The sequence below is a fragment of the Eurosta solidaginis genome, chromosome 4 (assembly GCF_040869045.1).
Source record: "Eurosta solidaginis isolate ZX-2024a chromosome 4, ASM4086904v1, whole genome shotgun sequence".
Lineage (NCBI taxonomy): Eukaryota > Metazoa > Arthropoda > Insecta > Diptera > Tephritidae > Eurosta > Eurosta solidaginis.
The window spans coordinates 267,473,042-267,488,622 of record NC_090322.1 but is presented as its reverse complement, the minus strand read 5'-3'; the positions used below and the strand labels follow the sequence as shown (position 1 = coordinate 267,488,622).

The 15,581-nt window shown below is 41.2% G+C and overlaps 1 protein-coding gene across 1 annotated transcript; it reads right to left on the bottom strand.

Annotated features, from left to right (window-relative positions):
* Positions 1–1,403: 1,403 nt before the first annotated feature.
* Positions 1,404–14,413, bottom strand: LOC137251429 (major myo-inositol transporter IolT-like). The gene is made up of 3 exons (XM_067785998.1): positions 14,270–14,413; positions 14,036–14,199; positions 1,404–3,806 (listed from the first exon to the last, which is right to left on the bottom strand). The coding sequence occupies exons 1-3, from the start codon at positions 14,340–14,342 to the stop codon at positions 2,673–2,675; spliced, it is 1,371 nt and encodes a 456-aa protein (XP_067642099.1). The 5' UTR covers positions 14,343–14,413; the 3' UTR covers positions 1,404–2,672.
* Positions 14,414–15,581: the final 1,168 nt, after the last annotated feature.

The following is a 15,581-nucleotide window of genomic DNA, read 5'->3' as shown; positions in this document are numbered from 1 at the left end:
CTTTCGCACAACACACTTGAAAGGACCTTATATGCGATACCAAGAAGGCTGATTCCACGATATTTGGTGCATTTCGTAGTATTCCCCTTCTTGTGGACTGGGCAAAGAACACTTAAATTCCAACCGTCGGGCATGCACTCGTCCGCCCATATTTTGCTAAGAAGCTGCTGCATGCGCCTTACCAACTCCTCGCCGCCGTACTTGAATAGCTCCGCAGGCAATCCATCAGCACCAACGGCCTTGTTGTTTTTTAATCTGGTTATTGCTATTCTAACTTCGTCATAATCGGGCGGGGGGACATATATTCCATCATCATCGATTACGGGATCGGGTTCTTTATCTCTGCTGCCTCCATTTAGGAGAGCAGAGAGTGTTCCCTCCATAATCTAAGCACTCTTTGGACATCAGTTACAAGGTCGCCGTTTTCGTCTTTTCTTTCGATTGCAACGCGGCATTCTTCATCGTATCAGTTGTTTTTTCGTGGCCTCCGGTAACCAATTTTTTCCTCGGCGGCAGTACGAAGTGCGAAATCATTAGCAGTCTGTTGTGATTGAAGCTTTTCGACGTCTATAAAAATAAATAGTGGTATATTTATTGCATACTACAATGACTTTCAGCTACCCAAAAATGAAATAAAACCCGGTTTTTTGGAGATAATTGGTTTGAGTTTAAACACAAACATTTAACCGCCCATTAAATTAAAAAATAATTTGAAGAAATTTGAAATTTTTTTGCAAAAAGCAAAATTTTTCGTGAATTTATAGAGAAATTATTTAAGACACCTTTTGTAAAACTTTCGATTTCTTTTAAGATTATTTCGATGCCTGAGGGGACTATCGCCTTACCGGGCTGCTGGTTCAAAAATACCCTGTTTCAGAAATTGTTTGAAGAGCACCATACGAAAGAATTTTTTTCAGAAACACAGGATAGCCAGCGAGTTTGACATGGATGTAGCATCTTTTTTGGCTGCAATTCCAATAGCGAAATTATATTTTTCAATTGAGTACTTCCCTGAGAAATATATGAAACGTAATTATACACATTGCTCACCAATGTTTCTACACTGCTGATGAGACAGCGATAGTCAATTACAAATCAGGTGATCCAATCACTTTGGAATTTTGGCGTCTATGCAGAAGATATCACACTTAGTTATCATTCACAATGATCTAATATCTATAATTTCACTCTCTCTCTCTCTTAGTTCTTGCCAAAAAGTACCTTAATTTCAAGAGGTTCCTTCATGCAGAATTACCTTTGACTTTACTAATCAGGGATTTTATTGTGTTACATATTTTAACCAGCCTTAATAAAAAAGGAATAAGTTTGATTCTTGAAATAAATAATCAATTATGTTGAATATAGAAATATATTTTATTCACTCACGTGTTTTCGTACTTAACTATAAATCTGGTTATACATATGAACTAAACTAACTAAACTTGTGTAATATACGGAGTTTTTTATATTATTAAATACATACGTACATGCATATTCCGATATGCATAAATATATCTGTTCATTATTTATATAATCCTAACATAATACATTTGACATTGGAAACTTCCATACACATAAGTAGGGGTATTAAAGAGTGTACAGTATGCGGCGGTCAACTAGATAACAATTAGGCATGGGTTTTGACATTGCTTTACTGGTGCTATTAAAACACCTACGAAACATAAATGAAAACAGTTAAAACTAAAAAAGGGCACAAATCAACTCTTTGAGTAAATACTCTAAAGTCATTAAATGTTTCACGGATTTGGAAATTTTACTAGTTTTATCCATAGGCAGAAGATAGATTTCATAAATTAAGTTAATTTCCAGCACTGGTTATAACTATATCTTTCTTGATATTCATGCCTAATTCTAGACATATTTTTGGATATTTTTTTATTGGGACTTCAAAAAATCTTCGCTGCCTTTAGTGTAGAATCCAAGGCGAATCCATGAAACCCAGGGAAGAATACTCTTGCCAATAAATGCTACTTTGGACTCAGTAAGCTAAACTCCTCTCTCGGAAAATGAAGATCATCAAGTCTACAAGTCACTCATCTTATCCGTCTTGCTATATGGTACAGAATCGTGGGCCATGACAACATCAAATGAGGCGGCTCTGGGAGTGTTCGAGAGCAAAGATAAGTTCTTAAGTTTATGAGCCTCTACAAACATAGTTCAGCGAAATAAAACCCAGCGTTCGCACAAGCTATGTCATGCTTTGGGAAAGAATGATGATGTTTTGGGCAAAAAGTATTCTTATCAGAACCGGCCTATGGAAGTAAAGAAAGAGGGCGGTCCCAACTCAGCTGGAAGTATCCGGCAGAAAACGATTTAAATTCCCTTGGTGTTATCAATTGGCGCCAGCTAGCAAAACGAAGAACCGACTGTCACACCTTTTAACTTATATTCAATTATATGTAAATAAAAAATGTTTTCAACAAATTTCTACAAGAATCAAAAATAATGATTAGATTGACAAAATAAATGTTATCTTTTTATTAAGGTCGCAATCTTTTAGAATCATCTTAGAGAAAATGAAAATATACTTTTAAACCTACGAAAGTTTCCACAAAAGCACAATTCTTAGAAATTTGCCACTCCTAACTGTGCTTTAAGAACATTTTTTTAATTTAATAAAGTTCTTCAAAAAAAACTTTTATCATCACTAATTAGAATATCTTATAGGTAATTACTTCCGCAAATTGTTCTTGAGCCTCGCGCAGATTCGTTTTTCTTGTTTCCGGCAACGTAAAGCAGAAGGCAATAGCAAAAACCACCATAAGCACGCCCGTTGTTATACAAAATATGAACTCAGTATGCGCTTTATAATGAAATATGCAAACTATAATCAATCCCACCATATTTTGTACAATTACACAAATCCCAATAAAGTACGGTTTCACCTTCAAAGGGAATGCTTCGCCCAAATAAACGGTTGTGCTGGGCGCAAAAATGCCACTAAGGAATTGTGCGCTCATCAGCAAAGCGCAAACAATTGACATTTTTGTTGCATTTGTAAGATTCGAGCTGTCGTCATACAATATACCTACACCAATGAACATACCACCTGTCACCAGTAAAGCCAACAAACTTAGCCATTTGCGTCCTAGTCCACCTAACGTCGTAGATGCCACAACAGTCCCAAGCACAGCGAGAAATCCATAAAGTATTGGATGCCAATTAATGACATTTGGTGCACTAATAAAACCACTATTATTTAACGCTAACATTATTGGCAGCGAAATCATAAAAGATAACATACTACGATAGATTAACATTTTTATCAGAGGCACCAAACCTTTCATGAAACTTTCTTCTAACGACATTGCATCATTTACGGCTACATACAATTTCATTTCAGTGAGCGTAGCTTCTTTGTTTTCGTTTAAAATTGATGGCTGATAAAGGATATTGATGCAGGCGATAGCGCTGGTTTCATCACCGTTTCTTAAATGTTGAATTGGTGAGTCCACTTGGGTGTAAGAAACAAAAGCAGCGACGCAACCAAAAAATAGATTACACAAGCCCATTAATAGGTTCGGACTGAAATTTGTGCCAGATATCCAAAGCGCGGTGTAAAGCATTTGCACGTAGATACCAACTGCCAATGCCATTTGTTCGAAAGCTAAGCAGAATCCGCGTCGATGTTCGGAAGTGATCTCACTAACGTGCGTTATGAAGGAAACGGTGGTGAGTCCTATGCAAATGCCATCGATGTAACGAGATGCAATTAGTATGCTCAAATATTGATAGCCAGATACAGCTATTATGGCAGAAGCTGCAACTAGCAGATTTGGAAGAATCTGAAAAAAATTTAAATAAATTGTTATGAACGTTGAAGAAGTTTTTGGACTCGCAATTAATAGCTATACATTTTTTTCTGGGCGGTACTGCACAATAGATCGGATCTGTTTGTAAAACTCTGTTGACTAGTTCAAACATCTGTGCTTAAGACAAAATGACTCCAACCCGATTTCGATGCGCAATTTCTAAGCTTACGCGTCCCGTTTTAAAAAAAAATCTGGAGTCAAAATCCCAAATTTGCTTAGGATGGTCCGTAGAGCATTTCCTCCGCACAGATTTTTTTAGGAAAAATATACCCTCTCTATTGTACACAGATACATACATCATAGCTTCTTAATTTTTTTTTTATCTAAAACAGGGATAGCCACGAGCTTCTTATGGAAGCGTGACCACACCTACTTTGAAATCCAAAAAAAAAAAAAAAAAAAATTGCCACGGAGCTAGTAAAAAGTACACTATAAAAACTTTGAAAATTGATAAAATAAATTTTTTTTAATATCTCGATCCTTGCACCACCTGGCGGCGATTTTCTTCCATATGTCGCTTTCTATTCATGTATGTAATATGTGTTCCAAATATTAGCCTAATCGGATCACATATAGGATTTTTTGAAATATTTCGAACCATGCGCCAGCTAGCGGAAGTTTTTTTTTCATAAAGCGATTTCTATTACCGTATGTAATACGTGTTCCAAATATGAGACTAATTTGAGGACAAATACTATTTTTTGAAACATTTCGATCCATACGCCACCTATCCGAAATTTTTTTCTTATTATTGCATTGTCATCGGGTTCTGAAATATTTTCCAAGTTTCAAGCTTGTAGCTTATCGGGAAGTTACTTAAATTTCGATTACAAAATTGCGCTACACAGAGTCAAGCTAAATAAAACCGTTAAAAAAACACGGCTATTATTTATTATATTGAATTAGATAAATGAGTGATAATCTTAAATTATCTTCTGACTTCAAATTTTTCACTAATGTGTATATTCCATATTTAATTTTTAAGTTCAAGTGAGATGAAATAAATTTTTGTCAGTGCATATATATTCTTCATTTTGTTTTCTAAAATAAATAATAGTTTAAAAAAACAAAAAACACGCTTTTATAGCTAACCGAACTAAAAAATAGAAAATAATTTTCAATTAAAAAGAGTTTATATAACAGTGGTAGAAGGTCAAACAATCATTTATAGCTAATCACCTCAAAATAAAATTATAATAAAATTTAAGTTATTAACAGAATAATTTAATTCAGATTAAAAAGTGTGGGGTGCATTTGACTACATTTCATATCTTCACTCTCAGATAGTTGCCAATAGAATGATTGAAACATTCAATATCAAGCACCCCGCGGTTTTTACTGTGAATTAAATTATTCTGTTAATAACTTAAATTTTATTATAATTTTATTTTGAGGTGATTAACTATAAATGATTGTTTGACCTTCTACCGCTGTTATATAAACTCTTTTTAATTGAAAATTATTTTCTATTTTTTAGTTCGGTTAGCTATAAACGCGTGTTTTTTTAGTTTGTTTAAACTATTATTTATTTTTAATTTTTTAGTTCAAGTAATTTTAAACGTTTTAGTCGAGAGTGATGAAACCTCGAAACGCCAGCGGTCCATGGATGAATCCAACCCCACGGCACCGAGAAGGGCCAAGACGCTGGACGCGGTCTTTCGCCGAAATTGCCAAGGGTCGGAATCTCATTGGCATTATAGACGAGAGCAGCGAAGATGGCAGGATCCCGAAACAACAGTGGAAGTGAATCGAGGCCGCGCTCGCTACGGTGGCCGTTAAGGTTAAGAAAGACAACCCTGGTCCACCGCCATCTTACACCGATGCAGGGTGGTTCCAGGGCAATGTCAAGCTAATTGCCTGTGACGACGCCAGGTCGGTAAACCTCTATAGGGCCGCCGTCACGCTGATAGGGGTGGTTTATCCGGGCGCGCGCCTCAAGGTAGTGGAGGCACGTGATATCCTCTGTTGTTGTTGTTGTTGTTGTTGTTGTAGCAATGCTCGCCCCACCTAATAGCCGCGACCGATCACAAATTGTCATCAATATCCTCTAACGGGAGTCCAAGGAAACTTGCCGTTTCAACAGGGGTGGACCATAAGGAAAGGGGTGTTAGAGGCGTTGGTTCCACATTACAATTGAAGAGATGGTTGGTGTCATGTGGGGACACATTGCAAGGCGATGGATACTTTGTCTTTGTGCTTAGTCGGATTCGATAGGGACTTTACGGTGGACCAAAGTTTACCCACACCGGTAGAGAGGTTACAACCTCTTAGGTGCTCCTCCCATTTCGCCCGCTTGTGTTCATCTACAAGCAATCTGATGCGTTGGTTTATATCCCTTATTTGGGGGTCGCCTGGGTCAAGCTGTCTTATAAGGTCACGTTCTCTCGCTAAGTTTGCGGCCTCCGCCGGGAAGTGGGGCCGGATTTCGGGAATTCTCCCGGTGGGAATGAAATGTGCCGAGGCGGATTTAATGACTTTACGGAAGGCACGCTCCCCTTGGCGGGCATCAGTCGGGATGGGTAGGGCAGCTAGGCGGCTGTCTGTAAAGGATTTATATTCTTCCCACTTTCCTTTTTTGAATTTTATGAAAGTGCGTTTTTCAGTGACGATGAAGTCGGCGTTATGCTCAAGCGAAATAAGTATGGGCAGGTGGTCGGATGCCAATGTTACCATCGGCTGCCAGTTGACGCAGTTTACGAGTTCTGCGCTCACGATTGAGATATCTGGCGAGCTGTGACAGCTTCCCACCATACGTGTGGGGGCGTATCCGTTTATTGTGCAGAACGTCGTTTCTTCTATTTGATCCGCCAACATCTCACCCCTACTGTCCGCCCGCAAGTTTGAATGCCATAGATCATGATGGGCATTGAAATCGCCTAAGATAATGCGATTGTTGCCAGTGAGTAAGGCCCTGATATTAGGGCGGTATCCACTGGAGCAACAAGTGGCAGGAGGGATGTAGATGTTGATGATTTCTAGGTTTGCATCGCCTGACCGGACAGATAGGCCTTGACGTTCTAATACATTGTCCCTGCGGTCGATGCCAGGATCAAATATACAATATTGCACAGAGTGGTGTATGATAAACGCGAGACCGCCTCCATTTCCGCTCTCGCGGTCTTTCCTGTGGACGTTATACCCAGAGCAGGTCTGCAATGCAGATCTTGCTGTGAGTTTAGTCTCTTGAATCGCAGCAATGCGGATGTTGTGCCGTTTCTTGAAATCGACTATCTCCGTAATCTTCCCAGTTAGTCCATTACAGTTTAACTGCAGAATTCTGAAGTGCATAAGGGGAAACGTCGCCACTCTGGGGGTAAGTGACGGGTGACTACGCCTGGGTTGGGGAAGGCCAGGACGCAATTGCTGTTGTGGCCCTAGGACTGGGCGTCTTTGGGCAAGCATTGGGTTACCCGGATGATTTGGGTTTGCGACCTGGCAACATGGCGCGATGAAACCCGTCGGGGGGTTGCCGTCGCGGAGACCAGAACATCTAGGAAAGTGGCACCACCCAAGGCAGGAGCTGCATTGGGCGGATGTCGCAAACATATATATTCTGTGCTGGCAAACGGTGCAAATGGAGGTAGGGACTAAGAGTCTGTTTCCCTGACCTACACGATTGCTGCCGGAAAAGAGGGGGGGGGGGGGGGGGGGGGGGGAAGACGGGGCCAGGGGCTGTTGCTCAGCATTGCTTCCGACTCTACTACGAAGATTGTAGTTATGAGTGGTAGCAGCTGTTTGAGTTGTTGGCGCCGTGGGGCGCGAGCAGCAGCGGGTACTTGTTGTGGCTTGCTGAGCAGCGGGGCTGCTGGAAGGTAGTGGGGGGCGCTTAGACGTAGACTACAGGACGCCCTTGGGCGTGATCAGCAAGGAGCCACAAAATATTTATAAAAGTTACGTGGACGTCGGGTTTTGGGATCAAGCCTAGAACAACCTGTCCGATGCAACCATCCCTTGCACGAGACACACTGAACAGAGTATGACCGTCCTAAGAAGATTCTTTTCCGGCAGATGCAGCAAAACCATTTCTCAGGACCGGGGTCAGGAGACGGACCCGGATTGGATTCGATGCCTTCCCGGAGTAAGAGAATATGGAGCAGTCCTGCTGCAAGGAGCTGCTGGGAGGATGACAGTTTGTGGGAGGGACGAAACAAGTTAGATGGGGTCACACTGAAATGACAGTCCTTGGTCGGGAAAAATCCCGTTTCGCTCCGGTACATAGAACCGACTGCCTTGGGAAGCGCGTGATATCCTCTCACGACCAAGGGTTAGGGCCTGGGTTCCAGTGACGCCAACGGACCCAGCTGACATCCTGGAGCTGCTCCAGGGGTACAACCCGGGTCTACCGACCAAGAACTAGAAGGTGGTCAACGTGGAGAAATCTGAACGGGCCACGATGCAGATAGTCCTGTTGCTCGACAGCGCTATCGTCGAAGCGCTGAAAAGCAGGACTTCGAAGTAAGCTACGGCTTCAAAAATATAAGCCTTAAGATTTATAAGGCTGATGTCGAAACCTTGGTAAAGCTTCAGTCTCGCACGGAGGTGGTTTAACTCCCCCCACTGAAGACGAGATGGAGGTAGACGAGGGCGAGGAAGGTAGTGGCTACGCTTCGTCAGGCCCGGCTGGAAGCTTGGCTCTCAGGAGGTTGTACTCTGAGGGTCAGCTTCTGGGAGATGGCGACTCGGATGCGACTCTCACGGAGGAGAGCGCAAACATTTTATGATCAGGGTCCTCCAAATTAACCTGCATCACTGTAAAGCAGCATCAGGTGCGGTAGATATCGTACTAGTCCAGGAGCCGTGGATCAGTGGCAATAGGATCTGTGGCCTGCGGACGCAAACGTATAAGCTCTATAGCGCTCAGGAAAAGGGTAAGCATCGCACTTGTATATTGGCTAAGTCTACTCTTAATGTTTTTCTTCTACCCAATTTTAGCGACGGGGATCTGACAGCGGTTAGCGTCGAGGTGCTAGGGAGGAGCTTGAAACTTGCTTCTCTATTTAACTATCTTTTAGGCTCTAATCTAAGTATATGTAATAGGGGAAATGACCCCACCTTCATTACCAGGAACCGCGAAGAGGTCCTTGACGTAATCCTGGCCACAGATTCTTTCAGTGACCTGGTCGTTTCATGGAGAGTTCTAAAGGAGCACTCCTTTTCTGACCATAGATATACAAGTTTTCTATATCGCAGGCACACACAAGTCCTAAGTACATACAAAATATTAGAAGAATGAACTGGGGCTACTATTAGAAGATAATAGGTAAAAAGCTATCTGAAAAGGTGCGAGCCCCAGAGAGCGAGGAGGAGCTGGACGTGCTTGTAAATAATTTCAGTCAAAAATGTAGGAATGCTTTCGATAGGGCTTGCCCGACTAAAAAGGTTATGGAAACTCACAAACCACCATGGGGGTCGTCCGATCTTGATAAGCCTAGGAGGTCATGTAGGACGGCCTTTAATACAGCAAAGCATAACGGACACGAATCCTCATGGGCTGCTTATAAAATGAAAATAAATATATATAAAAAAGCAATCCGAAATGAAAAGCAATTCTCCTGGAGGGATTTCTGCCGCAAGATTGAATCCATCCGGCCTCCCGCTAAACTACGTCCAAAAGCCGGATGGGCACTGGACGGACTCCAGCGCTGACCCCATAAACTTGCTTATGGATACACACTTCCAAGCAAGCGCGGGCGTGTCTTCAAATATTGTTAGCGGAGGGTCACCTAATGATCAGCTAATAAGCGAAATCACAGATGATAAAAGGATTGATTGGGCTTTATAGACCTTAAAGCCCCATAAATCGCCGGGGCCGGATGGAAATTTTCCGGCACAGCTACAGTATACTGCCGAACTTATAAGGACTGGATAAAAGGAATGTTTATAGGTTGTCTTAGCCTCAATTACGTACCAGCATCGTGGAAAGAAGTCAACGTGGTCTTTGTCCCCAAGGCAGGGAAAACCTCCCACTCTAAACCAAATGATTATAGGCCTATAAGCTTATCTTCTTTTCTGCTAAAAGCACTCGAAAGGCTCCTAGAGGACTACATCAGGAGGAGGATTGAGCCATCGCTTCTTTCGCAAGCTCAACATGCTTATACTAAGGGTAGGTCAACTGACACGGCCTTGCACTCACTGGTATCCGTTATCGAAAGGTCACTTGACTTCAAGGAATACACACTGGTGGCATTTATAGATATAGCGGGTGCCTTCAACAACGTTCTCCCTGAGGCCATCACCTCGGCGCTGGCCGATCTGGGGGTTGACGCGTGCCTGGTGGAGTTTATATACAATCTGCTTACGCGTGGGCAGATTAAAACTGAGCTAGGTGGATGCGGGATCCGCAGACCGGTCGCCAGAGGCACTCCGCAGGGCGGCGTTCTCTCTCCGCTACTTTGGGTGGTTATCGTCAACCAACTACTACGCCTCATGGAGGCAGAAGGTCACCCAGTGATCGCGTATGCAGAAGACATCTGCGTCACCATGCGGGGGATATTTCCACAAACTCTTTACCGGCCAAGCTAACAAATGCGTGTTAAAAATGGCTCCAGTATGATCTTTCGTAGATGTGCCATGCATCCACTTCTATCATTAATAAAGGAATGCGTTTTTCGCATTATGTGTGAGGTTTCAAATCTATGGCCATTTGCGGTGGTCATAACTTCAATTGACCTTATGTCCGTTAACTTTATGTCACCCCACCATCACATTATTGCATTGTCATCGAGCCTTGATACGTGTGCAAAGTTTCAATCAAACTTGTGGCCATTCAAAGTGGTAATAAGGCCAATTGACGTTATGTCCGTTGACCTTATGTCACCACACCATCACATTAATGCATTGTCATCGGTCCTTGATACGTATGCAAAGTTTCAAATTAATCAGACTTCTACAAACCGGTGAAAATTAAGCTCAAAGATTCCGTTACATACATACATAGATAGATACAGGCCAAGCTAATAAAAACGTGTTAAAAATAGCGACAACCAATCAGCGAGCAGAAATGGCGCTGGCACGTACAAAAACCCAGTCTGACTTGGTAGCTTTTAAAATTAAGTATCGCATTGTTTTCTTTAATAAATTCAAAATACTTCAGCATGCGTTCAATTTAAATTTAATTAATTTAAATTTGAATTATTAAATAAATCAAACAAACCTTCATTGTTTTCGTACAGGTGAACAAAAATATACTCAAAAATATCACTTCAAAAGTCATTTTACACGAAATTATAGGAGTTTAGTTCCTAATGGGCACCGCAGAATACATTCGGTTGTTGGCGACAGGATAGAATGCGTGGGCGCGGGGATGTGTGGTGCGCTTGCCTAAGCGTTTTACAAAAACAATTGCATGAAAGCGCTTATGCTATTCAATTATCTCAAAATATTTTAAATCAGGGGTCGTCACCTGATCTAAAATATTTTGAGATAATTGAATAGTAACCACTTATTATCTAAATTTTCATTGCCAGATTCCATTTGATACTCAAACTGTACAAAAGAGGCGGCAATTGTAGATGCAATGCTTTCTTCTCGAGCTATAATTATAATCGGGCCATGGTGTACACTCCTTAGTGTCAAGAAAATCTCTCATTCAGTGTGAAGAAAATCTTTTTAAAACGGTGTTTATAAAGGACTTTGTCTGGGTGCATTTATAGATATAAAAGGGTGTTGAATTATGTCCCGTCTGAGGCTATCGATTAGGAGTCGATATGCTGTGGTTGAACTCGTTAACAAACTATTGTAACAGGAAAGAGGCAAACCATAAAGGAGCGTCTTATCTCCACTACTCTAACAGTAGTACTAGACCAATGACTACCGCGTGATTGATGACATGGCAATTCTGGCACGATGTTTCTACATTGCAATGTGAATCCGCTGGCTAGGTCGTCCCAACTGCAATTCTGGAAATAAGTAATTGATTCTTTCTACGCGGAGATATAAGTACTGCTAATATTTTCTGACAAGGTTTAATATTAAGCGATTATTTTGAACAGGAAACTGTGTTGGAGGCCCAATGTGGATTGGGATAGGAAGGCCTTGATTGCTTTGCACTGCTGCAGCAGTGATAGAACGCAGTCAGATACCTCGGTAATAAATGTGATAAATATTGCCAAGAGTTTTCTGACTTCTAAAAATACAACATTACATTCTTACAACACCTTTGACTAGGCAGGACAAACTATTGTGTACTAGCCCCTATGAAAATTTGAAGCCAGTAATTCCTTCGAAAGAGATCTTGGCAGAGGGAATTATCGGGCGAAGTGATTTTCTGTATTGGTTCCCGTACAGATCGCAATTCAATGAGAAGGTTGTTGGCGTCGTTTTTGTGAGGAGCTCGGTGTAAGGCACAATTTCAAGCTGTCCTATAATTGGATTCTATCCAGTTACTACGACAAGGTAGCTTATTCCGAAAGCTAATCATCGGTTTGACTCACGAAAATCACTGTACTGCGATGCAGATTGGTCTGGAAGTGCGTAACTCCGCTGCTGATTGTATTCAACAACGTAAAGATACTACCTCTTGTTGGCAAAGTAGATCCTTCGTAGCGTAAGTGGTTAGCAGAGGGTCTATCGAAAGTACTGTGAGCCCAGAAAGCTCCTCAATCAACGCTGATTGCGATTTTGTCGGGTCACAATAAAATGGGCGTTCATGCGGTACGCCTTAATATACAAAAACCCTGGTGAACGAAGAGGCGCAATAAACGCGACACAAGGCGAAAGTACCCTGATGTCAGCTCATTTGAATCTTCGGCTGATTTATATAGATCGATATCGGTCTAATTCGTATTGATATCGTTTCCTTTCAAGTGAGCTTCTTCTATCGGGATAGCTACCGCTCAACATAACCTCTCTATTCGAGTGCGAAGTCAGCCCATATCTATTACAGCATCACAATAATTCGGTAATTAATTGAATAAAGCATGAATCACTAACTTCATTAGTTAAGTGTATTCCAGCAGGATCGAAAACAGTTTAACCCTGTACTCGTCTTTAAAGTTTGAAAGAAATATTTGTTTAAAAGTCGGCCGCGATGCCCTATTCGTTGAAAAAAGTTTACAAGTCTACTTCCGTCGCGATATCTGCTCTGCTTCAATCGCATCTCAAAGAAGCGAGGAGAGTTCAAATGGAGATGAAGACGCTCTCGCTTGGTATTTTTTAACTAGCGGGAAGAATAAATGCCCTTTGCTACACTCAGCCAAAATCACCTAAGAGGTAAAGCGACGAATAGGGTGAGTTGTGCTATCAAAACTATACTCTACTGTCAATCAAGGTTTTGAGGGTATATCACGGTAAAGAATAAGAGGAAGTAAAAAGAGATATAATGCATACAAATTTAATTCTCGACCAACCACGTCCAACCCAACATCTTTAAGCATATTTCATATAGCATTCGCCTTTTTTATGAAGCAACCGGTCTTCCTTCCCGAGGGAGTCCAAATCATCTCAAATGACTCTAAAATTAAAGCAGAAATTAATCCCGAGAGAGCCCCCCCAAATGACCTCTTAAGGCCTCCAAGCGATTCTCTAACTGGCCCCGGGAAGATCCCTAAAGAATCCCCAAAATCAAACTCGAAATTACTCCATAGGACCACGACGGATTCCCGGAGTTCCCAAAATCATCCCGAAATGGCCCCGGTAGAACCCCGAGAGAGCTCCAAAAATCATCCTGAAATGACGCCCAAATGACCCAAGCAGAACCCCAACAGAATCCCCCAAATCATTTCGAGAGGTTCCACAAATGACCCCGGGAGGATCCTTTTTCCTTCCACTTTTCCTTTATATATGTAAGTAATTTGTATTAAAAAAAATTAATATTTCAAAAATAACACTTACTGAATACAATCCCTGGAGAGTCCCCAAAAACATCACGAAGTGTCCCACAAATGACCCAAAAGTGATCCCCAAATGATCCTTAAATGCCCCCGTTAAAACCCTGGCTTAACGCAGATTTTATATGAGCTCTCTACTGTAAAGTTGGGCATCTCGACTAGAAATCCAAAGGCGTAATAAAAACATGATTTAATAATGTAATCTATCATACAATTATTTTCAGTTGTTTAGACAGTTATTCCTAAACCAAGAATAAAATCGTCTCCTTTAAGAAAAGCACTTGTCCAGATCTACAGAAGGATTTCTATGACGAAATATCATATGACATTTACGTCTTTTAATAAAAAGTTAAGGTCGTAAAAATATTTTTTTACCACAAATATTCGCTTTCGCTTCCATTGCACAAGTGGTGGAGCAATCAAGGCACCAATCGCCACGCCAATATACCAACAAATACGGAAGTGTAGTGTATATTCAGCTTTAGACCAACCAACGCTAACAGCCAGATTTAAGCCACCAGTTAGAAAGATGAAGAAATCTGTGCAATTAGTTATTTCGCGACATTAATTTGAAATTAGTTAAGTGTCTGCTTGCTATTGAAAACATACCCGATATAACCGCTAGAGTTTGGGGACGATCCACCAAAAAACGGGAATGACTATTCCCGCTATGTGCCAGCATCTTTTTGCAAAATAATGCAGAATACTTTATCAGTATCACCCTTTGATTGGCCGATTAAGGGGGAAGCTCCTACTACCGTTAGCACAAAAAAAGAACTGTTGTTATGTCCACAAAACCCTTTTATATAAATTTTAAAATTATTTATTTATCAAAGTACAAACTATTATCACACATAGACATACAATTGTTTAATGTACATATGTATGGGTGTAGGTTACGAAAAATATCGTCGAGTTATTGAAGTTTAAGATATATTGTTTATATATATTGGTGTAAATTCATAAATGAATTGATAATACAAAATCCTTTTTAGTAAGACCGATTAAAGAAGCTTAAAATTAAAAGCATTTAATGCTGGAATGTACACTGTGGACAATTCACAGCTTAAAACTAAACATTTTTCTTCGTGGTTATTAACACAATTTTTACTTAAATTTCATACTTAATACTTAGCTTAGCCGTGATGGGTTCATATACATTTTTGGGACAGATATTTTGTGATTACTTCAAATTTCATGGCGACCGCCATTGTATGACGATAGCCTACCCCTACTTACGCAGATGACGATGCAGTTGTCATAAGTGGAAAGTGCCTTCCAACGATTAGCTCTTTGATGGATCGGGCACTTCGGGATATTCATACTTGGTCATCTAATATCGGGTTGAAAGTCAACGCGGAAAAGACGGATATGGTCTTGTTTACAAAGAGGTACAAGGTCCCAAATTGGACCAGGCCTAAGTGAGGAGGGGTAACCCTACAGGAGAAACCTTGCAAAAAATATCTAAGAATCATCCTAGACAGTAAGCTGTAATGGAAGCTCGACGTGGAGGAGAGGGTGAAGAAGGCCTCAACGGCACTTTATGCAAGTAAAATAATGTTGGGGTGTACGTGGGAGCGATTGCAAGCCCTATTGTATACTATGGAGTTCTTGTTTGGTGGAAAGCCACACAAAAAACAACCTACCTCAAAAAATTAGAGGGGGTTTGTAGACTATCAATGCATAGCATTACGGGAGCCCTGGCCATTCTGACCATTCCACCTGTAGACCTGGTAGCAAAGAATACAGCGTTAACAACTGCAACCAGGCTCGGTGCCTCGGGTCAGCTTGAGCGCCGACCATGCGACCATAGTACTATAGCGTCATCAATTACAAGACGAACAGACTACCTGATTCCTTTTCTGCGCTGCGAGGGAGATATTAAGGCCACAATAGAGGTGGACGGTTAGCGCAAAGATGC